Raw genomic sequence first — 26152 nt, forward strand, 5'->3', positions numbered from 1 at the left:
AGAGAATATCAATGTTCTGTAAACACGTTTCCTTTGTCAATCGTTGTGTCAAATGAGAGACACTAAGGGTCACTCTTGGGAGCCCCAAACACCTCTGACATTGTTGTTTATCAGAATATCATTATATTCTATGGAGATAGCAATAACACGATGGAGGCTGAGTGCACTTACAACTTAAACTTTACTTGGCCAATATTCAAGGTATATGTAATCACACAGCGTCATCTAAATCATAAGACAACAATTGCAGGACAACATAGTTTATAACACTAAATACATCAAAACATCAAAAAACTCTAATCAGAGGTGGTCATACACAACAAAGGGGTATTTATTTTCCTGAATTCAGCTTTAACCACAGTTTAGCAACCTCATCTTATTCAAATTACTACGCATTAATTTCTTCTTTTAACATACACATTAGGATGCTTGATGACGGCCAGGTGGTCTAGTGAGACAGGCAGGATAATGCTTAAGGCTACATTTACACGTGGACAGCTATTTTAATAAACAGACATTTCACCCCTCTCCGTTTTCAAAAATAACATTGTGCACACCTGTCAGTTTTCAGAAAAGTGTTTGTTTACACGAACCCCTGTATATGCCGTCAAGAGCATGCCAAACCTGTAGGTGGCAGTGTAACGAGAAGCTCAAGCCCACGTTAGCCAATCGAATCCCAAAAATAGTCACATATTGTGATGTAGACTGCCTAAAACTCAGTTTTTCTCAGTTTACATGCAAACGTGCAAACAGAGTTTTCCAAAATCTCCACTCTGGCCGGAGTTTTTAGAAAAAAAACGTTTTCAGAGGCGAATTCTCCGTTTGCGTGTAAACGAGGGGCACAGCCGAAAGGAAATGTCTCTGTTTTTCAAAATAACCATGTATGTGTAAACTGGGCCTAGAAATGTGGAGAAGGGGTGGTGGAGGGATGCTGCTAAACTGTCAATGAATTGAGGTGAGACTGCTGAATATATAAATACAACTCTTATCGTTGAAAAATAAGTCCCAGGCACTCAGTCAAATTTCCAATGAGGAGAAGGATAAAGTTAAAAAGCTTAAATTCTTATTTATGGAATTAAGGTATTGGTGAAATTCCAAAACCTGAGTGTCAGTATACCCTTAAAAATAAATAATAAATCATCAATGTAGCGACCATACCATGTTATACAATGATAAAAAGGATTAACCGAGTTGAAGACATGCAACTTCTCCCATAACCCCAAATATAGACAGGCATAATTGGGTGATAAACAACAACCCATAGGAACACCAATCTTCTGTTTGTACAGCTTGTCAATAAACACAAAGACATTGTTGTGAATAATAAACTCAGTGAGATGTTCAATGAAATGAGAAGGAGGTTTGGTGTCATTTCTATCAGAAATTAAGTGTTTCAAGGCGTGTAGACCCTCCTCGTGGTCAATGTTGGTATAAAAAGACTCAACATCCATGCTAATTAAATATTGGGACCCAACATTTCCTAAATTAGACAAACTGTTTAAGACATCCACAGTATCCTCAATGAAAGAAGGAAGAGTCCTAACAAAAGGCTTAATAAAAAAAAAATCAACAAACTTGGACGCTGGTTCAGTAAGTGTACCATTACCCGAGATGATGGGTCGCCCAGGGGGGTTATCAAAAGGAGGTTTGTGTACTTTAGGAAGTATATAAAATGTAGCCAAGGAAGGGTGTTCAACTGTCATATATTTAATTTCACTCTCAGTAATCCATTCTGAATTTTTGGCATGGGTTAAAATGTTATGAAAAATAATAGTCAGTTCAGACAAAGGATTACTTGCAATTCTTTCATAGTGCTTGGTTTCTAATTGTCGTTGATTGCTGAGTGCTCTCCAATCGTGCTCCTCCCGAACTTTATAATTAAACATAAGGGGCCCTATCTTGCACCCAGCGCAATTGACTTTGTACACTGACGCATGTATCATTCCTATTTTGCACCCGATGCACAGCAGACTTTTCCCTCCACAGATGCATGTCGGTAAGTTAGGGAATGAACTAGGCATGTTCCAGCACAAATATTCCCTGGGGCTATTTTGCAGTTTCAGAAAACAATTAAAATCTGGTCTAAACCCAGCAAACACGGAACGTTGGCACAATGTACCCCACCTTCTAACAACGTTTTAACAACACACTGTAAAAAAAAAATTACATCCCCAAGTCAAAATTTTCTAGTGACTGGTTACATCTAAATTTTTCAATTAGTCTGACGTATTATTTCTCATTGAGCCAATGTTAACAGACTATTGCAACAAGAATTGCACTTTGGCCAATTTAAAAATTTAGATGTTATTAGTCACTAGAAAATTGACATGGAGAGGCTAGAATTTTTTTACAGTGCATGGCCAAAAGGTTGCTATAACTGCGTTGTGTGGTGAAGGTTGTTACAGCATTGTCACAATGTTGACATTGAACCACCGTTCAGGGCCATTGCTTAAGGTTGTGCCTAGGGTGTCTGGACAACCACTGGACTACATAATGTACTCGTCACTGCCCTGAAGGGCGAAAATCAGCCTTTTAAATTTCAACTGACCATTAGGCTGTCTCTCATTCTTCATCGAGCAATCCTTACGTGAGAATTGCATTTAATTTACCTCAGCTAAATAAGATACGTAATTATTCAAACACAACCTACAACTTCCTTGTCTAATGTGACATTTATTTGAACATCTTCTGGTCAGGCATGACAAGTTTTTAAGAACTTTATGCCAAATTATGAAGCCAAAATTACTTTAATGATGAGTAATTGATTTCAGCGCGTAGCCTACTTGTTGCACGTTAATGCTTTTTCCTTTTTTTCTTTTTTGGAAATGCACAGAGAAAAAAAAAACATCGCACAACTGTTTATTTTTTTCTTTCATTTGTCATCTCATTCGTTTCTTTGCTAAATTTTCTCATGTCTGCTCATGCTAGTTCACGTTAATCCACTCCCTGTTTTGTTTTCTCACAAATGTATGACTTTTGGAGGTGCAATTGGATTACCATATGCAGTTTTGATAAAGTTGAATTAGATAACCTTCTATGTTATTTTTACTCTTCAAAGTTTACACTTGCAGATGTTGATTATAATGATTTACTGTTAGGCCCATAAATAATAATAGGGATAAACAATATTTAAAAAGTAAATAATTTTTTAACATACGACTAATTAAAAATTAACCACAAAACATGCTAAATGGGGGATACTGTATCTGTATCTAGCATAAAAAAAAAGGCCAGAACAGTTGCTGAATGTTGCGCGTCTTACAATTCTACATTGTTTCAATGTGGCGAGCACGTTGCCACAACGCAAATGTGTTTGCTGGGAAGTCAGTGGCGTGATATTCAGATGCTATTTTAATGGGCGCATGCTTGCTTGGCCATTTGCTACTTCAGACCAACCCATTATGTAGGGTACGCACAACGCGCATACTTTGCTTCTCTCATTTACACAGACACAGCAGTTCCAATTTTTGCAAACCATACATAATTATAAGGAAAATTACCACACGAGGGAAATCATTGTGGTGTCCATGAAGAAGTGAAAAAATAGGCATAAATCTAGCTTACACATTTACCCAAATTATTATATGCCTGTATTAACTGTAATTATATGGAGTATTAACATGCCTAAGACTTTTGATATTTAAGATATTATGAAAAGATATTGCCTAAGATATTTTTTAATAACTTTTCAATTGTCGGGTTTGTCAAAAGTGAAATTTGGACCCCAAAATCTGTGTTTGTATGCATGTCAATCAAATTATAAAACTTCAGGGACATTTTTTAAATAAATATGCATTTTTATAGTTTTGCAATTATTATATATAACTTATATATTTTTTACTCTCTATTTCCACCAAATAAAATATTATTTACTGCTTAACCAGTAAATCAGAAAAGACTGGAAAAGTCAAGTAAATTAATTGATTCAAAAGTACTGGATCCCTCAAGAACAATAAGCTCTTCTGGAACGCTGAAATTTTTATGTATGTATTTTTGGTAAATTAAAGAACCACTGATAGGGTGAGCCCTGGTTACCCATTTCTACTCAAATTGCAGAGAAAAAGGCAACCAGAATGTAAATACATTAGTCAATTGTTCAATTTACAAGTTCCACCCCTTTCTGAGAGCAACAGAAACACATTTTTTCATCATTTATATTCTTTCTACATGACCTTCTGCATTAATATGCATTAAAGAGCTGTCCATCCATCCAACTCACCGTCCTTCCACAACTCTGAAATAAACTCGATAGTAGATTTGTTCAGGAGAGTAGCCACATCATCATTCAGAGGGTCCCTATTTTTCATTAGCCACTCGTCTGCATTATATTCCACCTGAGAAACACAGTTATAGACATTTAGCAATCCCAAAGGAAACACTGAAATCCCACAACAGTACATCTGTGGAGCAGACAAGGACCTTTTCAGCGTAATGGCTGATGCAGAAATTGGCCTCGTCCTTCTGTTTCTTGGGTTTGTGTAATTCGCAATGTACGCGCAGGACCTTCTCCACAAAGCTCTTACCGGTAGCTTTCGGCAAAAGGCACTCTTCGTCCAAGAGAGCCAAGATTCCAGGAGGATTCGTCTGGATAAGGGAATACAAACTCAAAAAACTGATCCATTGATTTTTGTCAGTTTCTTTATAAAATTAAGATTATTGGTAGAGATGGAAATCATTAGGAATTAAAAAAATGCAAAGGATTCTCGACCCGACATTTGGATTCTAATCTCATCAGAGTTGGCAAGAAATTCACTCTTTTAAAGGCCACAGGTCATGTGATCGCTCTAGTAGGCATGTGATTGGTGGAGAGACGCTTACAGGTTTCTCTATGAGGTCAATGCAGGGCTGCAGGTCGAGGCCGAAGTTAATCAATTTCCACTCGATGCCCTCGCGTTGGTACTCCTCCTGCTCCAAGATGAACATGGTTTGGTTGAACAGCTGCTGGAGCTTCTCGTTAGTGTAGTTAATGCAGAACTGCTCGAACGAGTTCAGCTGCGAAGAGGAACACAACTACAGTCACTGCTAGGAACTGTGGGTAATCAATCTCACTGTAAGCTTGAAGCAGTAAGGATTCTGCCATACCTCAAAGATCTCAAAGCCGGCGATGTCCAGGATGCCGATGAAGGAGGCACCCTGACGCTTGGTCTTATCCAGAGCTTTGTTGATGCGCATTACCAGCCAGCAAAACATCCTCTCGTATGTGGCTTTGGCCAGAGCCTCCACCGCGAACTTGGCCTGCTCCTGCGTCTGGGCCCATTGCACGTAACAACCGCCAACTTTGATCCGGGGCGAGAGGATGGTGCGCGTGAAATCGGTCACGCTCACGCCCATCAGATGGCACACCTTCTGGGCGGCTGGAGAAGTGAAGGATAAGTTGTTTAAAAAAATAAATAAATAACACTCAACTGGCAGTAACAAATGCTGCTGGTTTGCCTTCTCTACTACCAGCGCTAAACAGCTTGATCAAGATGATCTACTGGGTTAATCTTGTTCCAACCAGCTGTTAACATATAAATTCATCTACTACATCCATGGTGTCAATACTTGTACGGGTTATTAAAACAAAGCCTGATGGACGTGTTTGTAAAGTCATAATGTGTGTTTACCTGTGTCATCAGGCATGGAGGCTTGGTCCGAGTGACACTCCTTCTCAAAGGACATGTTACCCAGCTGTAGCACAGATGACATGACCCTCAACAGACCTGCAGAAGGCAATGCACACAACTGAAGCACCTCAAATATCTCTAACACACATCAGATAACACTGTCATGATATATATATACCGATATGTTCTTTCTTAGATAAGCCCATGATTTTCATGGCCTCCATGGTCTCCAGGTACATGTCTTGGTCCTTCTGTCCCAGAATTGCCACGTTTCCATTGGACAGGAACTGGTATTTATTGTAGCTCTCCAGATACAGTTCAGCTAAAATTGGTCCAATAATTGACATTCATTCATAAACAAGAGCCCCATCCAACTATTATTATTTTAGTTATTTTTAAACTCAAACTATAGTTCAACAATCGTGTATTAAAGCAGTAAAGAGTGACACTCACAGCTTAGTTTGTCTTCTGCGCCGGTGAGCATGTAGTAGAACATGTGGAAGTTCCTCTCTTCTTTAGCTTGACGAATCACACGAGACATTTCCAATAGATCTGACGGTTGGAGTCAAGGACACACTAAAGCACACAAATACTCACACAAAGGAATTTCACAGTCGGCTTAAAACCCAAAGTATACTTTGTAGCATGCGCACACCATCCACTAGTCAGCAGAATGGTACAATTGCGCATGTGTAACTGATTTAAGTGCTTGAAACAAAAGTCCAATAGATAGTGCACACATTCTGAACATGTCTTATCACGCTCACTACCAAGGAGTATACTTTGAAAGGCTTGTGCAGATGTGCACTCAACTGTGCCCGAGACAGGCCAAAGCCTCATGTGTACTTCATTTTCTGCATTCTGCCATGTCTTATTTAATCTGAGATGTCCATCTCCAAATGAAACAAGTTTTGTGTTGTGTATATGACAGAATATTAAATACCTACATGATGCTTTTATAGTTCCGTTATCGATACGGTTCTCTCGTATTGCGTTGCTAGACGCTCTGGGAAAACTCTCTGATCTGTTTCTCTGAATACTGAAGCCTTATTGAATCACGCAGAGAAACTGCACAAGCCTATAGCCTATCCGTCTGTAAAAGCGAGTGTCTCGCCATAGGATTTCAGAATAACTCTCCTTCAACGACGAAGATCTTCTCCTCCTGGGACGCAAGAACCTTCTCGCCTTAGACAAGCCTCGCAGCGGATCATGCTAACTCAGCAGCGCTCTGCAAGCAAACTGACAATCTTCTGGTAAGGAACTTGCCAGGAACCTCTGAGGAAGAAACAGCAGAGACAGAGGAGTGAGCGGTGAGGCATGAGTGAGCTCATGCTGCCACAGGTCCTGCATGCCTCACTTTCCCCACAGAGCTAAAATTCGCCAGTACTCCAGTACCCTGGGTCTGGACGATGACATCACGGTTTTCTCCAGAGTGGCTATATATATATATATAAATGAACTAAATTAATAACTTCTTTACAACAAAATGAAATATCACTGAACTTACTTAAAGGAGAACTCCGGTCAATTTTAACATTGAGCAAATTTTTTGGTAAATTTGGAGTGCTGTCAATACAGAGAACAACTCTGAGTATACAGAGAACAACGACAAAAATCGGGTTCACGCGCGTGATCATAGGTAACTAAACCTATGCGCGTGAACTTGACAATCGACTACTTTGGACTTCGACCGAAAACAGGATGTAAATACAGGTATGTGCGCTGGCTTAAATAACATCAGTTGTATTCTTATCTTTCACATCTACTGCAGTCAGATTCACTCGTGTTCACTCTGAAGGAATCACTCACATTTGGCTGTGCACTTGTAATGACACATCAAGGATATTAAAGGGATAGTTCACTTTGAAATTAATTTTTGATATGTTTTAGCTTACCTCAAGGGCATCCAAGATGTAGGTGTCTTTGTTTCCGCAGTAGTTTCAATTTTGATATTTTTAGGTCAAACCGTTCTTGTCTGTCAGTCATATAATGCAGGTCTATGGTCACTGGCTCAAAACACAAGCACAGAGTCCAAATTAAAACAATTCCCCACGTCCAAATGAAACAATTCCCCATCATAAGTACACATTGATGGCCTAAGACACGAAACGAGCGGTTTGTGTGAGAAAACGAACAGTATTTATATCGTTGTTATCTCTTGAAAACAGCACACGTCCAAATGATCTGACGGCGCGGGCGGGTATAGATATATACATAGATGTCGCCTTGGCTACTGCAGTTCATTTGAATGAAACCGTAGCCAAGCGACATCTAGTGTATATATCTATACCCGCCCGCTGGCGGGTATAGATGTATACACTAGATGTCGCCTTCGCTACTGCAGTTCATTGGAACGAAACCGTAGCCAAGGCGACATCTATGTATATATCTATACCCGCCCGCGCCGTCAGATCATTTGGACGTGTGCTGTTTTCAAGAGATAACAACGATATAAATACTGTTCGTTTTCTCACACAAACCGCTCGTTTCGTGTCTTAGGCCATCAATGTGTACTTATGATGGGGAATTGTTTCATTTGGACGTGGGGAATTGTTTTAATTTGGACTCTGTGCTTGTGTTTTGAGCCAGTGACCATAGACCTGCATTATATGACTGACAGACAAGAACGGTTTGACCTAAAAATATCAAAATTGAAACTACTGCGGAAACAAAGACACCTACATCTTGGATGCCCTTGAGGTAAGCTAAAACATATCAAAAATTAATTTCAAAGTGAACTATCCCTTTAAGAGGCTAAAAGTAGGTTTAAACATTGCCCCACTGAAGTCAACAGGGTGCACATTTTAAAAAGAGGATAACACGGTGTAGGCAACACCGATTTTTGTCGTTGTTCTCTGTACTGACAGCACTCCAAATGTACAAAAAAATGAGCTCAATGTTAAAATTGACCGGAGTTCTCCTTTAAGCTGGACTGTGCTATGTTGGCTTTAATTAACTTTTTTATGTCAACAGGTCCCACATAACTAGGTTACATTGGATTTATGTAACATTATTTATTTCAATTAACTTAAGTTAATTACATAAGGTTTATCCAGTTGGATTATTTGTTTTGGTTGAATGTAAAAATATACATTTTAGGATAATTGAACTTAATTAACTTTAATTAAGACTGTTAACCTTATTAAACTAAACGGCATTGAATTAACCTTATGTAATTAACTTAATTTAATTGAAATAAATAATATTACATAAATCCAACGTAACCTAGTTACGTGGGACCTGTTGACATAAAAAAGTTAATTAAAGCCATCTTAGCATTTTTTAGAGTGTATTTTCTTCTGGAAACAAACTTTGTTGCAATTTCCTGTTATCTCTGTAACACTGCTTTGAAACAATCTGTATTATAAGAAGCACTATATAAAAAAATGTGACTTGACTCTTTTCCCACTCAGAAAAGGGTACGGCAAGCTGCCTCCTCTCGAAGAAGCCCAGGCAGCGCACCTATACCCACCCACTGCACTTGGATGGAAAGCGAAAGTCGCCCACCCATTCAAGCCCTGCAGGACCACTTCAGCCCTCACCGTTTGGACCTACTCATTGACTGGCTAAGCGGGCTCCACCCTCCACACCATGGTGGTCCTCCAGGTCTATCAAACTCTTCCGCTCCATAGACTACTCTGGCCCGGACTCCACCACGTTTAGAGAGATGTGCATCACAACAGACCTTGCCCTGCACACTACAAAAAAAGAGCCCAGCTTAGTGGTGTTGGAGTGCCACTTGTGGCTAAATCTGATGGAGATTAAGGACGGATTAAGGACAGAGACAAGGCTTACCAGTCTCCCCCACTGGTCTCCTAGGGCCCATAGTGGATGGTTTTGCCAACCGCTTCACCGCAGCTCAGAAGTCGTCGCAGGCAATGCACCACTTCCTACCCAGATGCTCAAGCTCTGCAAATGCCTCAAATGTGCCTCCCATCCCTGTGCTCAGTTCCGGGCATTGGAAGCGATGTGTTCGTTGCAAGCTTTGGGTTCTTTCACGTTCACGCATCTACGCAAATAACCAGTTCCTCCAATCCACACTGTCTATGGCACCGCACACTTTCACAAAGCGCATGGACCTAATGAATTACCTTGACAACTGGCTTGTATTGGCCCAGTTGGAGGCCGAGTTGTACACATTCACAGATCTTTGCTCCTCAGCCATTTGGAATGCCTGGGACACAGGATCAACTTGGCCAAGAGCTCACGGAATTCCAGCCAGTGTATTGCCTTCCTGGGAGCATTTTTTGATTCGACCCATATGAGGGCCTTGCTCACCCTGGAGCGTGCTTTAACTATTCTGCAGCTCGCGTCGGTGTTTATTGTCTGGGTTTTACTCCCCCTCATGACCTTTCAGAGGATGCTGGCTTAATGGTGTCTGCATCCTCATTACTTCCGCTGAGGCTGCTGAACATGCAGCCTCTGCAGTATTGGCTGAAACCACGTGTCCCAGCCTATGGTTGTCGTCTCAGACGCCTCCATATCAAGGTGGATCATGCCAGTGTTTTGGCCTTGACCCCTTGGAAGGACCCTCATTGGTACCAGAACGGCGAAAACCTGAGTCTGGTCTTGAGACGGAAGGTGGTTCGACAGATGCTTTCAACACAGGTTGGGGAGCTCTGTGTGAATATTAACTGCCTGGAAATGCTGGAGGTTTTTCTTGCCCTCAAAACCTGTCTGCTGGACCTGACAGGGCACCATGTCTTAGTCCGCTCGGACAACATAGCAGTGGTGTCCTACATAAACCACCCAGGTCGGCTCAGGTCCAGGTCTCTGTACAGACTAATGGGACACCTCCTCTTATGGGCACAACCTAACCTGCTCTTGCTGAGAGCAGCGCACATGCTGGACAGACTGAACCAAAGGGCAGTTTTTCCAAATGATTTGGAGTATCTTCGGGAAGGCAGAGGTCGACCTATTCACCTAAGAAAACAGCTCTCACTTCCCAATGTTATTCTAAAAGGACAGGCATGTACTGGCCCAGCCTCACCTTTTATGCCTTCCCTCCAGTTGCATTGCTCCCTCAGATCATCAAACAGATCAGGGAGGACAGATGCGCAGACCTTCTGCTTTCCCCTCTGGCGGAACCAGTCATGGCTCCCTGAGTTGATGCAGCGGCTGTCTGCAGCCCCCAGGCCATTCCCCTGAGGAAGGACCTCCTTTTCCAGCCGAAGGGAATGATTTGGCACCCCCAACCTTTTGGTTGTGGGCCCTCCATGTCTGGCCCATCGACGGGAGACAACGTCACATAACATGCTACTAAAGTTACAACAAAACAACAGCAAAATAAAAGCAAACAGGAGCAATCAATGAAAATTAAAGACAATTCAGCTGCAGGGATCTATGACCCCTGGGGGGTATTCCAGAAAGTAGGTTATGTGACATACCCGGGTATGTTTAAGGGTAAGTAAGCGGATAACCTGAACTTTTGGTTCCAAAAACGGAGGTAACTTTCAGGTTATGTAACCAGCCAGGTAATACTTTACTGAACTAATCATTTACAAAACATTCATAAATGATTAGCAAGTGATATACTAACATTTTATGTATGTTTTGTAAATTCCGTTACAAGTCATTAGTAAATGATTAACTATGATTTTACGAAACATCACTATGCGTTCATAAATGATTAATAAGTGATATGTTCATTATTTTATGTACATTTTGTAGATTCAGTTACAAGTCATTTACAATTGATTAGTTAATGATTAACTAATCATTAACAAAACATGAATATGAGTTTCATAGATGTTTAATAAATTATGTTATTTTCTTTATGTATGTAGCAATTAGAGGGTGCAGAAAGTGTTGTAAATGCCTTGCATACACGTACAGATCGTTTGTAACAGGTAAGTAACAGTGTTCAACACAATGATGTGTAAACGCATGAATAAATCATTTACAACACTTTCTGCATCCCCTAATCTAAAGTGCAAACTATTCATCACTTGTAAATGTGTTACATTCGTGGCTAAATAACAAAACCACAAAACATACATAAAACCCTAACCCTAACCCTAAGTGCACAAGAGAAAAATTATGGTAAGCAAAGGCTAGGTAACTGCTAAAGCGCTGTACTGGCAATAGTGATTTAGATTAAAGCTAACGATGTCAGATCAATGTTACAGACAATATTAGATAATATCAGATATATTGTGATAATTAAGCTATATTAAGCTATTTAAACAGCATTAAAAATTTAAAATAGAGATTAAAAACAAAGCTATACGGAGCTACATGAAGTTCAGAAAGTTTCTTCCCCACAATTTTGATCATTCATATACAGTGCTATGCAAAAGTTTAGACACCCATGCTAAAGTTGACTAAAAAGAGGAATAAAAAAAATCATCTTTTGGAAATTGAACTTAATGCCTTAATTACAAAAAAAATAGGAAAAATCCAACCTTTAAGGACACCAATTTTCTTTGTGAATGAATAATGTATCGTAAATAAATAAATGGTCTTCCTTAAAATACAGGGTGCATAAGTCTGGACACCCCTATATTAAATTCCCATAGAGGCAGGCAGATTTTTATTTTTAAAGGCAATTTATTTCATGGATCCAGGATACTATGCATCCTGATAAAGTTCCCTTGGCCTTTGGAATTAAAATAGCCCCACATCATCACATAGCCTTCACCATACTGGCATGGTTTTATTTCAGTTCCCAGATAGCAGCATTGTTTCGGCCCGGATCCGGCCCACATCTGGCACGTGTGGAATGCGGATCTGGCCCACATGCAGGGTGGAATGACGGCACTTGACTGGACCGCTCCTGTTTGCCAGATCTGGGCCACAAGCAGGCCATAGCAATGCCACATGTCAGCCAAGAGCAAAGAAATAAACCAGAACTGGACCTTATCTGAGCCATAAAATCTGTGTATATTAAATATGGAGTCATCTCAGCCTTTATAAGCCTGTTAACAAGCAGAATCACTGAAGGAAAGAAGAGAACAGAAAAAGAGACAAGCAGAAACACAAGAACTACAACTGACTTCAGACACAGTCTTAGATGAAATCAACTGAAGAGAAAAGAAGACATTAAATCTGTGAAGATCTCAGCAGAGGAGGATTAAACAACTCCACAAACAGCATTACCAGCTTCACTTATTACTAACCAGACTGACTTTATTTCTGGAAACTGGCCTTTAAAAATAAAAATCTGCCTGCCTCTATGGGAATTTAACATAGGGGTGTCCAGACTTATGCACCCTGTATTTTAAGGAAGAACATGTATTTATTTACGATACATTATTCATTCACAAAGAAAATTGGTGTCCTTAAAGGTTGGATTTTTCCTATTTTTTTGTAATTAAGGCATTAAGATCAATTTCCAAAAGATGATTTTTTATTCCTCTTTTTAGTCAACTTTAGCATGGGTGTCTAAACTTAGGCACAGCACTGTACAACATTTTAAACCATATTAATTCCATTAAAACCATATTCAGTTTTGTTATATAAAAGCAGCACACAAGTGATTTTTATGTGAAATGGTATTCAGAAAACGGCCCTACTCCCAGACAGATATTAATCTTTCTGTGACAGCCCTGGTCTTGGACAGCGGTCTGAATCTTTGTTTAGGCAATCAGAAGACTTTTGAGGCACTTACTGCTATCAGTTATTTTGCAAGTTCACAATGGCCAGGCATATTTGGAAAGTAGGAAGCTGTGTGTGCCACAGCTGAACAAAAGAGCCATTTTCAGCTTCATAAGCAGTGGGTTTTAGTTCTTTTGTGAGAGAATGCTACTATAATGCAGTGGCTAAATCTAGCAGATGTTCCAGAATGGCTAACATCACTTACAGCACATGCTTTCAGCTCATAAAGATACAGGTTTCAATATTGATTCCAACCATGTATCCGTTATTGTCGAAGTTGATTCTGATGAATTTGCTCTAAAATGTAAGAAAGACTGAAGTTAAATTACACAAATTCAGAATATTGTACAAAAAGATCGCCATAAAGGGTTATATCCCTAACTTACAAATCTAGAAGAGTTGTCGTTATTCACAGTCTTGGCATTGCCGAAGGGTTCTAGGATAGAGTTCACCTGTAACAGTTGCTTCTCCAGCTCTCCCTGTGCTCAAAACAGACCCATTAAGAATTGAATTCAGTTCAGGTGCTTGATAACTGTTCAAACTGATCACTGTGATAACATTTTAAGAGATCAATATAGGCAATCGAATACACTAAAATGTTAGTATTCACCCAAAATGACACTTCCACACTGTAAAACCTGATGAGTTAGTTCAACTCAAAACGTTTGAGGAAACCGATTGCCTTAAATCATTTAAGTTTATTAACTCAAACAATTTAAGCATAAAAAAAAATTTGATTTGTGTCCAAGTAACTCAATAACTTATTGTTAAGATAACTTAGGTAAATAATGTTAATAGTACTAAGTCCATTCAATTAATATAACTCAAAGTACATTAATTCATACACGTTATTTATAACTTTCATTTAATCTCAATGTGAGCACTTTTATTAGTATAAACTTAACTTTTAAAAGCTAATCTGCTAACATACTAATTTGCTAACATATTAACAATAGTATGTTATACAGAAGCAGTTGTTTTCAGAGCGCAATATTATGAAGAGATTATTTGCTCTCAAATCAAGCTGCATGCACCACTTGTCACTATGATGGTAAGTATCCTACACTGTAAAAAAAAGTGTCAAATGACTGGCAGCTGCGGCTGCCAAACAAAAAACATAAAATTTAAGTAAAATATTCTAATTTAAATAAACTGAAAAACACCGTGATTATTCAGGAAATACCTGTAAAATAACAATCATATACCTTCATTGTAAAAAAATCTTTAAAAAAGGGTCAAATGACTGGCGGCTGACAAACAAAAAACATAAAATTTAAGTAAAATATGCTAATTTAAATAAAGTGTAAAAAACTTGATGTCACCATGATTGAGATCAGTGTCTGCTTTAGTTGGCTCATGACCCTTGAGATTTTAACTGTAGTTTTCTCTGGCTGCTTTATCTCTGTATTTGATACACATTTGTTATAGTAATAAATGCCAGAGAAAACATCAGATGATCTTAGTCAGATAATGGTGATGTTATAATCATCATATGATGATCTGGTTCACTGCTTAGTCAATCAAGCATGAATATATTAGATTAGATTATGTAGATGGATTTTAGCTTTAAACAAAGTCTATAATACTATAATTTATCACATGACCCTTGAAATATTGTGTCATCAGTATTATAATAATCTGCAATTTTAATAAATATAGATTATACAGAAAAAGTTTTGAGCTGGTTCATTATTATTGTAGTATAGAAACATCAAGAATCAACATATGAATCTCAACAATGGTGACAACCAACAAAGCCTTTTGTGACTTTATAGTAGTTCAGAGTTGATCAGATTTTTTTTTCATTGTCACCATTGTTGCGAATCATGATTCTTGATGTCTGAGTGAGTCTATATGATCCTGTCAAAACATTTTCTGTATAATGATTTCATAAAATCTGAGTATCACAGCACTGCAGGATCTTATATAGCAGTTTCATCATGCAAAATGATCAACTAATATTTAACAGCTTAATCAGATAAAACATTTCAGATGGCATCAATGAAGCAGGACACTACATGATGCCTATTATCACTAAAAAGAGACCAACATCATCTAGTCTGAGTTTTTCTTGGATTCCTACCATAACTAACATGCATCAAAGACACACAGTTAAAGCAGCCAGAGAAACATTAAAGTTAAACACTAAAAGGTCAAGAGCCCAACTAAAGCAAACACTGATCTCCATCATGGTGACATCAGACTTTATTCTTTTCAATAAAGCTTCAACTTCTAAACCTCTGTTAATTCTCAATAAGAATGTTAGTATGAAAGAAATAAAGTCTGGATTGTAATAAGTGAATATGCTGAGATGCTGAGAGATCTGGTAGTGTTTAAAGGAGTCATAAGCTAGTATTACATTGGATACCTACTGCTGTATTATAGTCTTTCAGGCCCTTCTAAAAAAGTAAAGTGGAAAAAAAGTAAACACAGACCTACTTTTACCCTTATTTCTGAAGGCATTATTGTCTCGCGAGATCAATGCGATGTTTTGGCTGTCGTGGACGCTCATTTTAATAATGCAAATGAGGGGCGCGTTGATTGGTTGAAGGAAGGAGGGGGGTTGACACGCAGGTAACGTCAGCATCATTACAAACTGACATCATGGCGCAAGTGGTGAATGAACCCGACTCGGCCGCGACCTACGGGATTCAACCCTACATGTTTGAGCCGGACTCTGAACCAGAGCTGGAAAGGGAAGATGTAGAGTTGGATGGACGTCTACATCAAGATGTCTCTGAATGGTAAAGACAATCATTTTGACTGAGACATACATTAACATCGGTAACGAGCTAAAACGTTTGTTGCTATTTTCTCCCACATAGGTTTACCTTTTATTTAATGTCGATTACATTAACGGAGATGTAGTCTACTTATTTTATCAGCTTACAGTGGTTATTGAGATGAGACGTTTACTATCATGATGGCACCTTTTCCCAAACGGAGCTTCGAGGCCAACTTCGCCTGATATTGCCCCAAATTTGTAAATGATTCCGGTGTAAAATGTTTAGCGCACACACATAACGATACGCCAGTTGAAAGGGTTGTTGGGACAGCGTCATTAAAAATGAATTTCATCCACTGGTCCCTGATAGTTTCGTCCGATTTTGGGAGATAAAACACATTTACATGTTTTTTATGGCAATCAACCACAGAGCAAGTCCGGTGTGCACTCGGTTTCTCCATCTTTCTCGACTGAACTGAATATGAGGGGGAGAGGGGAAGGGGGGGCTTCCTGCTGCGGTGTCCATATATGGTATATCCTACTACCTCATGACGTCAAGAGGGAGCTGAAATCAAAATCTCGTATTTGAGTGCGCGTGCACGCGCGCTGGTTTATTTACCATGAGGTAAACAAACGCTTCACTTTTAAATATCGGCTTCCCGGCCAGTGTATAATCGTTAGTCGATCATAACATACATTGATTCTCGTGGAAAAGTGAAAATTGCAGGTTATGACTCCTTTAATGTTCTGTTGGGGTTTAAAGTGTTTCTGTATGGTGTGTTTTGTGTTTCACCATTGTGTTGAAGAGTAGAGCCTGAGCTTCAGTCCAGGATGAGCAGAAAACACTGATAATATGCTGCATGTTGCTTTATTTAACTGACAGTAACTGTGAAGTTGCTGATGCAGTGACATATAGTTGCAGCAAATCATGCATGTAATTAACTACATGTTTTTCAGTAAAAAAACTCAGAAAGTAAATGTGAAATAACTGTGTTTCTGTTAAAAAAGATTAATGAAGATTTCTGTAAAAGTATTTTGCACTTATTTAAATTAGAATATTTTACATTAATTTTACGTTTTTTTGCATGGCAGCCATTGCTGACGGTCACTGACCGTTTTTTTAAGATTTTATTTTTTACAGTGTAAAGCCAACATTAACAGAAATTCTTCTAAATTAGCACGACAAACCATTAATCACTACTAAATCTCAAATTTAACATTAATCTTACACACACACACACAAAAAAAACCATTATATTACCCTTAATTTTAGCATTTACTCTCCCTTTCGAGTGCCATCGGCAAAGCATGCTGGGAAATAGACATCCCAGCGGTTTCAGTTAAACTTAAGTTCTAAATTAAAATAAATAATTTCATAAAACAGTTGAAACAGTTCAGTTTACTTAAAATATATCAGTTCTGTGAACTTGAAAGAAAAAGAAAGTGCTAAATACTCATACAAGTTAATTGGACTGAACTAATTAGTTGAATTTAAGTTTGTCCTACTCAAACCAATTAATTATTTTGAGTGTTAGGTTTTACAGTGAAGTGAGTAATTTCTCATTTATCACCTCTAAAAACACACAGTCAATGCTTGAATTACTCACTCTTTATTGTGCAGACTTTAGGAAATGGCAGGTAATTGGAATAAGATTTGATACTGTATGTAAATGAGATTTGAAACATCAAATAAATTAACATCAATAGCAAATGTTTATTTCAAGGCCTGCTCTAGGAATCCTGCAGTTCTCAACTGAGTTTGGTCATGGGAAAAATTGGGGTAGCTCCGATCAAATGTTCCTTTTCTTAGATTCATTTTTTCCAGTCCTACATAGGTAAATTACAAAGACTCTCAGTGTGGCTTCATGCATAAATTGTCACACATGTATTTGACATGTTTTTAATGATTAAAAAAAGTTCTCATTCTAGTGTAGATATTCAGCCATTTTTAACAGATGCAGTTCAGGATGTAATGAGATCACAGGTGTGCTTTACAATGGCTTTGAACAGCTGATTCACAGACAAATTACTTTTATGAGTTGATTTTTAATTAATCATAAAAAAAATACTGCAGGTTTGATTAAGCCTGACGAGTCCTTTAGTCAATAACCTCACTCAGAGACAAAAAAGGTGAAACTTTTAAAGCATCTAAAGCTCAGTTTTTTTGAAAAGTGACATGGGGAGAGCACATCTTGAGCACTGTGAACATCTTGATTCATCTAGCTGCAAATCAATTAGCATCTAATATTTTAAGTTATCAGGGGGATGTAACAACATAATATGACTTCTAAAATCACAAAAGAATGTTTGGTATCCTTTGAAAAATTGGGTAAATTTAATACTGTAGGAGTGCTGGTTCTACTGAACTGAGACACTTTGGTTAATTGATTTAGTTTTCTTAACAACATACACTGTCAGATTTTTTTAACCTTTACATCTTTTCACCATAGGGCAGCACACTCAAGTAAACACCTTTGTATCCCTGTACCTTGTCTACCCATATAGGGTGCATGTTAGTACCTTAAGAGATGAGGACATGTGGGCCAGATACTGAATGACCTTCTTGGTGTTTTCTGTCTTTCCGGCACCAGATTCCCCCCTCAAAACACACAAACACAAAAGTGTGAGACGTCTTGCACATCTTCAATGCTCAAAACACAAAAAAGACACATGCAAGAACGTGAGTGACTCACATGCAGAGAATTGACTGATTAACACGGCCTGTTGGAAGAGTGAATTTATACAACAATGAATTTATACAATGCAAAAACATTCAAAATTTGACACACATTTTTGAGTGAAACAGAATATTCAGTGGGAGATAATATAGTACGAACTTGATTTTATTCATCAGGAATTGGTTGTAAAAAAATAAATAAAAAATAGGCAGAAAAATATTAATGTTCTCCACCCACACGCACATCAGCAGAAGAGAGATTCAGCTCCCCAGATAATAATGCTTTAAATCTGTTTTGATACTGTTAACAATTTTGAAAGTAATGAACTTGGATTAGAAAATTGTGTGATTAGACTGGTCTGTATGTGTAAGTTTACCCTGAATCATACTCCTGTAGGTCATGTCTGTGATGGCGTAGATGTGTGGCGGCATTTTGTGTCGTTTCTTGCCCTTGTACATCTTGATGTTCTCCTCTGAGTAGATGGGCAGGTTCTTGTACGGGTTGATGACCACACAGAACAGACCCGAGTATGTCTGTGGAGAACAGAGACAGACAATCATGTGTTTGTAAAGTAAGAAATATACTCTACCCCAGTGGTAAATTAAAAGTAAGGATGTAAGGAAAATAAATCTCTTTTCACCATCAACAATGTCACGGTTGGGGTCAAGGAAAGGCAGAGAACTCAAACGGGGATCAAATAAAAATTTTGTTGGTATATGTTTTGGGGAAAATATGCATTTAACTGTGGCAAAATTTAACTCTGACGTGTGTGGCATTCATATCTGTGATTTCATGATAGCCAGCCCTTACAACATAATACAAACAAAGTTTACTACATCAACCAAATTAAACATAATATACTTTACAAAACCTATTATTTCCAATAAAACATCAACATCTTCACCTCTATTAATTCTCAATAACTAGTTGGTAATAAGTGACCCAGACAGCACGTTCAGTCTTACCAACGTTAGCACCAGCGGCAAAGTATCGGAAGGGGTTTTTCCCCTGCACACCAAAAAAACGTAGGTGGGTAAACCATCGGTGGGATGAGTCTACAGCCACTCCAATTCATGCACACTACGGAGATCGGCAGAGGAACCGTGAGGAACCATTCTGCCGATCCCGCTTCTTTTTTTCTTTTCTTTTTTTTCAGCTGACATAATAATGTTAATCATGAACTTAATATAATTGATTTAAAAAGATAATAATAAGCATTTTAAATGAAGTTGTCCAGTGTCCCATGCATAGGACTGGATAAGGAAAGTACAAAGTAAGCCAAAGTTTTCTGTCTTTCCAAGAGACCGCAGTTAAAGGAGAACTCCGGTCAATTTTAACATTGAGCTCATTTTTTTGTACATTTGGAGTGCTGTCAGTACAGAGAACAACGACAAAAATCGGTGTTGCCTACACGGTGTTATCCTCTTTTTTTAATTTGCACCCTGTTGACTTCAATGGGGCAAGTTTTAAACCTGCTTTTAGCCTCTTAACATCCTTGATGTGTCATTACAAGTGCACAGCCATTGTGAGTGATTCCTTCTGAGTGAACGCGGGTGAATCTAACTGCAGTAGATGTGAAAGATATTAATAAAAATGATGTTTATTCAGCCAGCGCACATACCTGTATTTACTTCCTGTTTTCGGTCGAAGTCCACATCAGTAGTCGATTGTCGAGTTCACACGCATAGGTTTTTGGAGGGAATTTCTTATTTGTTGTATGTTTGTTGTAGTTTTCTATGTGTGATTTGTGGAGTGTTAAAATTAATGATACTGCTTTTGCAAAAACAAAGTAAAAAATAAATGGTCAAGGTCCATCTCCCGGTGCCCTCCGGTTTTGTTATTTCTCCCGGAAAACTCCTGTAACTTAATTTTAAAATCACTGATCCCTTCTTTTTTTCTGTTAGACTGACATTTCCCAGGTTGTCAGATTGTGTATGAAATACACCCTACACATAAACAATCACTTACTTTCAATTTAAACTTAAATTTAAACTGCCTACTTCTCAACTAGCTCTTGTCAAATTGTTAGGGAAGAAATTTTATGATTAACACATCACATAAACTGTTATTGAGTTTTGTTGATACACAATAGGAAACTTGTGTCCTTGGAACACAATCTGACAGCAGTTAACCTAATCAAATCAATAAGACCTAACGGTGGGATCCCACTAGAGCGGCGAAAAGCATTCTGTCGCCTCGCTCCCTTTGACTTAACACTGGAACAGCTGATTTTCAAGCATGCTGTGGCGTTTTCAGCGATGCAGCCGAAAATCAGCTGTTCCATTGTTAAGTCAAAGAGAGCGAGGCGACAGAATGCTTTTCGCCGCTCTAGTGGGATCGCGCCGCATAGATCATAATTATTTCGGGTTTACGTTGGCTCACGGTCGGCGATCATGTCGGGTTTACGTTGGCTTACGGTCAGTGATCATTCTAACGCCACCATCTTCCCGATGTCTTGCCGATTAGCTATACCGATCTCCATAAGACATCTCACCGAGGCACTTTATGTCGGGCAGGCACACGCGCCCGACGTCGGCAAGACCTAATTTGCTGTCTGGCGAAGCTGGTAATGCTGTTTGTGGAGTTGTTTAATCCTCCTCTGCTGAGATGTTCACAGATTTAATGTCTTCTTTTATTTTCAGTTGATTTCATTTCCGGAAGTCAGTTGTAGTTCTTGTGTTTCTCTTTTCTTCAGTGATTCTGCTTGTTATATTAGGTGTCTTCAATGCTAAATCATCACTCAATTAATTACTTAATTATCTCATTAACTCTAACACTGCTTCACTTTTAACACCCTGTTGGGGGGAGTGCAGGTGTAAAACTTAACACCAGGGATTATACTGTGTGGTTTTAAAGCTATTGTTAACCTTTTTTTGGCATTCAAAACATCTTAAAATGCACATATGTAGATCAGTGAAATCAAAATTTCCTCAGGGGAGGCCAGAACCCCCTTCAACTACCTCACATTTGGGACCTCAGTGATTATAAAACCCTGCCTTTATAACTAATAAACAGCCAATATCCTAACATGCATGTTAATAAGCAACTAGTTAATATTGCGAATTGGACCCTAAAGTGTTACCTTTATTTAAATCATATACTCATTTGGTGCTGAGCCCCCCTAAAATGAAAATCCTAGGATTGCCTCTGAGATTAGATGGAACTGTATTGATCCCAGATTGATCCCACTCTTGTAACACACTTCCGAAGCTTTGTTTGGTCACATGCTTTTTCTGCTCTGCGGTGATTTGTTAGATGTGGTGGACAAAACAGGTCTACCAGATCCCAGCAAGCAATTTCGCGTCTAATAGACGTCTAATAGCCGTCTAAACACAGCCCAGACGTCTAGGCTAAATCAAGGCTAATTTTGGGCTGTCAGTGAAAATCTAATAGACGTCTAAACATAGCCCAAGAATAGACAGCTATTGAATGACTACATATATACGTCTAATAGACGTCTAACCATAGCCCAAGAATAGACAATCAGACAGCTATTGAACGACTATATTTATACGTCCAATAGACGTCTAACCATAGCCCAAGAATAGACAGCTATTGAACGACTATATTTATACGTCCAATAGACGTCTAACCATAGCCCAAGAATAGACTAGTCATCAATTAGACCGCTATTAAACGACTACATATATACGTCTAATAGACAGACAATATGGGTCTAGGCTAAAACAAGGCTGATTTTGGGCTGTCAGTGAAAATCTAATAGACGTCTAACCATAGCCCAAGAATAGACTAGTCATCAATTACACTACATATACATGTAATAGACAACAAAATGAGGCATAAGGATTCTTTTCACTCAAATATAACAGGTTCTCATAAATGAAAATCCATCCAAACTAATTGAATATAAAGGGATTTATTTTGAACAATTATATAGACAACAACAACTTAGACAACATTCAAACATAAAAATGAACAAATAAAACATTGGAAAAATATGTAAAACAAATTAAGATATTAAAATTTTTAAGAATTAACTGTTTACTTTTGATCCATAACCCCCACCCCCTGCCCTCCCTGGTGCTTGTTTGAAATGATTAGAAATTGCATTTTTTATTTCACATTCCGTAGCTGATGGAAAGCTGGTCATCACTGCGTCTGCCAAATGAGAAAAAGGAAATAATTATTGCTCAAGAAAAGCATTGTTGACAGTCATTTAACTAATTACAGTCAATCACTTTTGCTAGGATGCACACTAGAGCTGGCCAATATAGAGTTTACAGAATATAGATTGAGACTATATAATTTATATCAATATAGACAATAATTTATATCAATATTATAAATTAATTAATATCAATAATTGAACATTTTTGCTCGCGTAATGGTGATGCAATACGGGGTGTAACGATACGCGTATTGAACAATTCTGTACAAGGCATATATATATATATATATATATATATATATATATATACACACACATATATAGGCTATATACATACATATATACATCTGAAATTTTCTTATCGAATGTTCATTTTTATCAAGCTCATATATGCAAGTTCAGTAATTTCACTTAAATGGCAATGAAAATTACCTATTAATTGTCATTTAAGTGAAATTACTGAACTTACATATATGAGCTTGATAAAAATGAACATTCGAGAAGAAAATTTCAGATGGCACTTAGAGGCTTTTGCATCTGAACTCTTCATATATGTGACCCTGGATCACAAAACCAGTCTTATGTCGCACGGGTATATTTGTGGCAATAGCCAACAAAACATTGTATGGGTCAGAATTATAGATTTTTCTTTTATGGCAAAAATCATTAGGATATTAAGTAAAGATCATGTTCCATGAAGATATTTTGTAAATTTCCCACCTTAAATATATAAAACATTATTTTTGTGAATGGATGCAGCACTATCGCCAATAGAAATGGACAACTTTAAAGGCGATTTTATCCATGTTTCGATTATAAAAATTTAAAGTACTGCGGAAACAAAGACACCTACATCTTGGATGCCCATAAGGTAAGCTAAAACATATCAAAATTTAATTTCAAAGTGAACTATCACTATAAGTCATTCTTTATCACTTACTCATATAACTCTAATAAACATAAAAAGATACTTATAGGCGTAGTTCACTTAAAAAAAAAAAAACTAAAAAAAAACCATGTAATCATTTACTCACTTTCACTTGGTTCCAAACCTGTATGGCTTTCTTCTGTTGAACACACACAAAAAATATATTTTGATGAATGTTGGTAACAAGACATTTAATGGTAGTCATTGACAAGTGTTCTGTATATTCAATTGTTGTACTTTGTTGACCGATTGCTGGATAATTTGCAATAAACAGTGTCTTTAAATCAAATAAAGTGGATTACATCACTCCAGTTCTGAGGTTTTTACACTGGCTATCTGTCTGTCAAAAAATTCATATCAAAAAACTACAGTTGGTTATTAAATTAACATTTTAAGGCCAAAGTAAATTTATAATCTTCTGATGCACTATGAAGAGCAGACCTCTCAGGTCATCTGGGACAGTAGCCAGCTACTTTTATATCTCCAAAGTCAAAACAAAACATGGAGAAGCAGCATTCAGTTTTATATCTGAAACAAATTCACTGAAAACTGAATGTATGCTGCATATTGTAATTATTTAAAAACAAGTGTAAAGACTTTATGTTTGCCACTACCTTTTATTAATTGGAAAGGAATTTTTTTTTTAAATAATTTCTTTTCATGTTGCACTATGCTGCTGTTAAATTTTATGTAAAGTAGGAATTTGCTTTAAATCAAAAACTTTTATTTATTAGCCTACTCTAATTTAAAAACAATATACTGGTATCTTTATAATAATAAAAAATAGTAATGAATAGTTTCATGCTTACCACATTCATTGAATTTAGATACATTTGCAATAACACGAGCAGGTAACGTTAACTTTTTGGAGAAAAATACTACTCTGCAATGTTAATGTTAAAATGTCACGGTTTCTACACATTATAACAACTAGGCTAACTAATTTAAACAATGAACATATCAAAAATAACACGCATACTTACAAGATCGAAGTAGAAATGTGAAGGTTTTCACTCAGACTGTTGCTCGCCCGTTGCTCTCCGACAGCTGCCTCGTGTAAAATAAAATGGCGGAAATGTTTATCGCGAAATTTGGCTAAAGTGATCTAGTCGCGCAATGCCAGTAGTCCCAGTAGACATGTCTCAGTAGTGTTTCGATTGTGCCATCTAGCGGTTGGGAAATGCAATTGCATGTGATTAGATTTTTTATCGTAGATTGTGTATGAATGTTATGTTTATGTGTGACAGAAAACATATTAAGCTGTGTGAGCGAAAACATTTCAAAGACTAATATTCTTATACTATATCGCTGGTCTGAATCTGGGCTATAGCCAAGCCGTACGTAGACCAGATTGCCTTGATTTCGCCAGGTGGGCTAAAGCAGACCCCATATAGCCCGTCCAATTCGGAGCTAAATCTTGACTACAGATCGACCATGTCTTGAAATTACATATTGAATCTTGTAGATATCATACCAATGCGAACATGATGGAATATCAACCATTTCATGCACTGCCTGGCAAAAAACAACAATTAATCAGTTTTGACTAAAAGTGGGCTACAATAGCCGGGTCTGAATACGAGCTAAATTGTGGCTACGCACAGCCTACACATATAACATGTAAAATAAAGCAAACCAAACAACTTGTAATCACAGTAGACTTTGCTTACATGATGGAATATCATACATCTCACAAGTTATTTTGGAAAAAAAATACATTTATCCAGATTAAATGTTATTTGGGCTAAAAGTGGGTTACGCATAGCCAGGTCTGAATACGAGCTAAATCGTGGCTACGCACAGCCTACACATATAACATGTAAAATAAAGTAAACCAAACAACTTGTAATCATGGTAGACTTTGCTTACATGATGGAATATCATACATCTCACAAGTTATTTTGGAAAAAAAATACATTTATCCAGATTAAATGTTATTTGGGCTAAAAGTGGGTTACGCATAGCCGGGTCTGAATACGAGCTAAATCGTGGCTACGCACAGCCTACACATATAACATGTAAAATAAAGTAAACCAAACAACTTGTAATCACGGTAATCTTTGCTTACATGATGGAATATCATACATCTCACAAGTTATTTTGGAAAAAAATACATTTATCCGGATTAAATGTTATTTGGGCTAAAAGTGGGTTACACATAGCCGGACTATATCGGGTCTATATTTAACCCAGACGTTGAAAAGACGGCTATTGCTTGCTGGGATGTAGCTAATGCATATTGTGTTAAAAGCTTCGAGTAATGAACTGTTTTTCAGTGCAATTTGATGAAAACCTCTAAGTAACACTTCACAAAGCCTAAGTTTCCCATCACTACTGATAAGCCTTATCTGTTGTGAGAAGAGAAGAGAAGAGGTCGATTTTGGCCTGTCTTATTAATATTAATGAGCCTCTCTTCTGATTGGCCAGTTGTTTTCTGAGTGACGCACGGCCAGGCCAACCACAGGTAAATAGGGTCATGTATGCTGTAGC

The 26152-nt window shown here is 37.8% G+C and overlaps 1 protein-coding gene and 1 long non-coding RNA gene across 2 annotated transcripts in view; both read right to left on the minus strand.

Annotated features, from left to right (window-relative positions):
- LOC311304483 (myosin-9-like) overlaps positions 1–26152 on the minus strand; it is a gene marked incomplete at both ends in the record, with an annotated part of 49254 nt that overhangs the window by 17174 nt on the left and 5928 nt on the right. The window contains 12 exons of the mRNA XM_084431493.1: positions 4220–4334; positions 4420–4584; positions 4819–4992; positions 5083–5354; positions 5607–5702; positions 5785–5928; positions 6060–6158; positions 13436–13499; positions 13589–13681; positions 18448–18526; positions 18621–18648; positions 18982–19138. Of these exons, the coding sequence (XP_084287619.1) occupies positions 4220–4334; positions 4420–4584; positions 4819–4992; positions 5083–5354; positions 5607–5702; positions 5785–5928; positions 6060–6158; positions 13436–13499; positions 13589–13681; positions 18448–18526; positions 18621–18648; positions 18982–19138 (1486 nt within the window). The remainder of the gene's footprint in view (positions 1–4219; positions 4335–4419; positions 4585–4818; positions 4993–5082; positions 5355–5606; positions 5703–5784; positions 5929–6059; positions 6159–13435; positions 13500–13588; positions 13682–18447; positions 18527–18620; positions 18649–18981; positions 19139–26152) is intronic.
- On the minus strand, positions 21911–25032 carry LOC311277572. The gene is made up of 3 exons (XR_014625290.1): positions 24646–25032; positions 23769–23801; positions 21911–22724 (listed from the first exon to the last, which is right to left on the minus strand). It is a non-coding gene; the product is annotated as an uncharacterized lncRNA (long non-coding RNA).

The sequence above is a fragment of the Rutilus rutilus genome (assembly GCF_951802725.1).
Source record: "Rutilus rutilus genome assembly, chromosome: 1".
Classification (NCBI taxonomy): Eukaryota; Metazoa; Chordata; class Actinopteri; order Cypriniformes; family Leuciscidae; genus Rutilus; species Rutilus rutilus.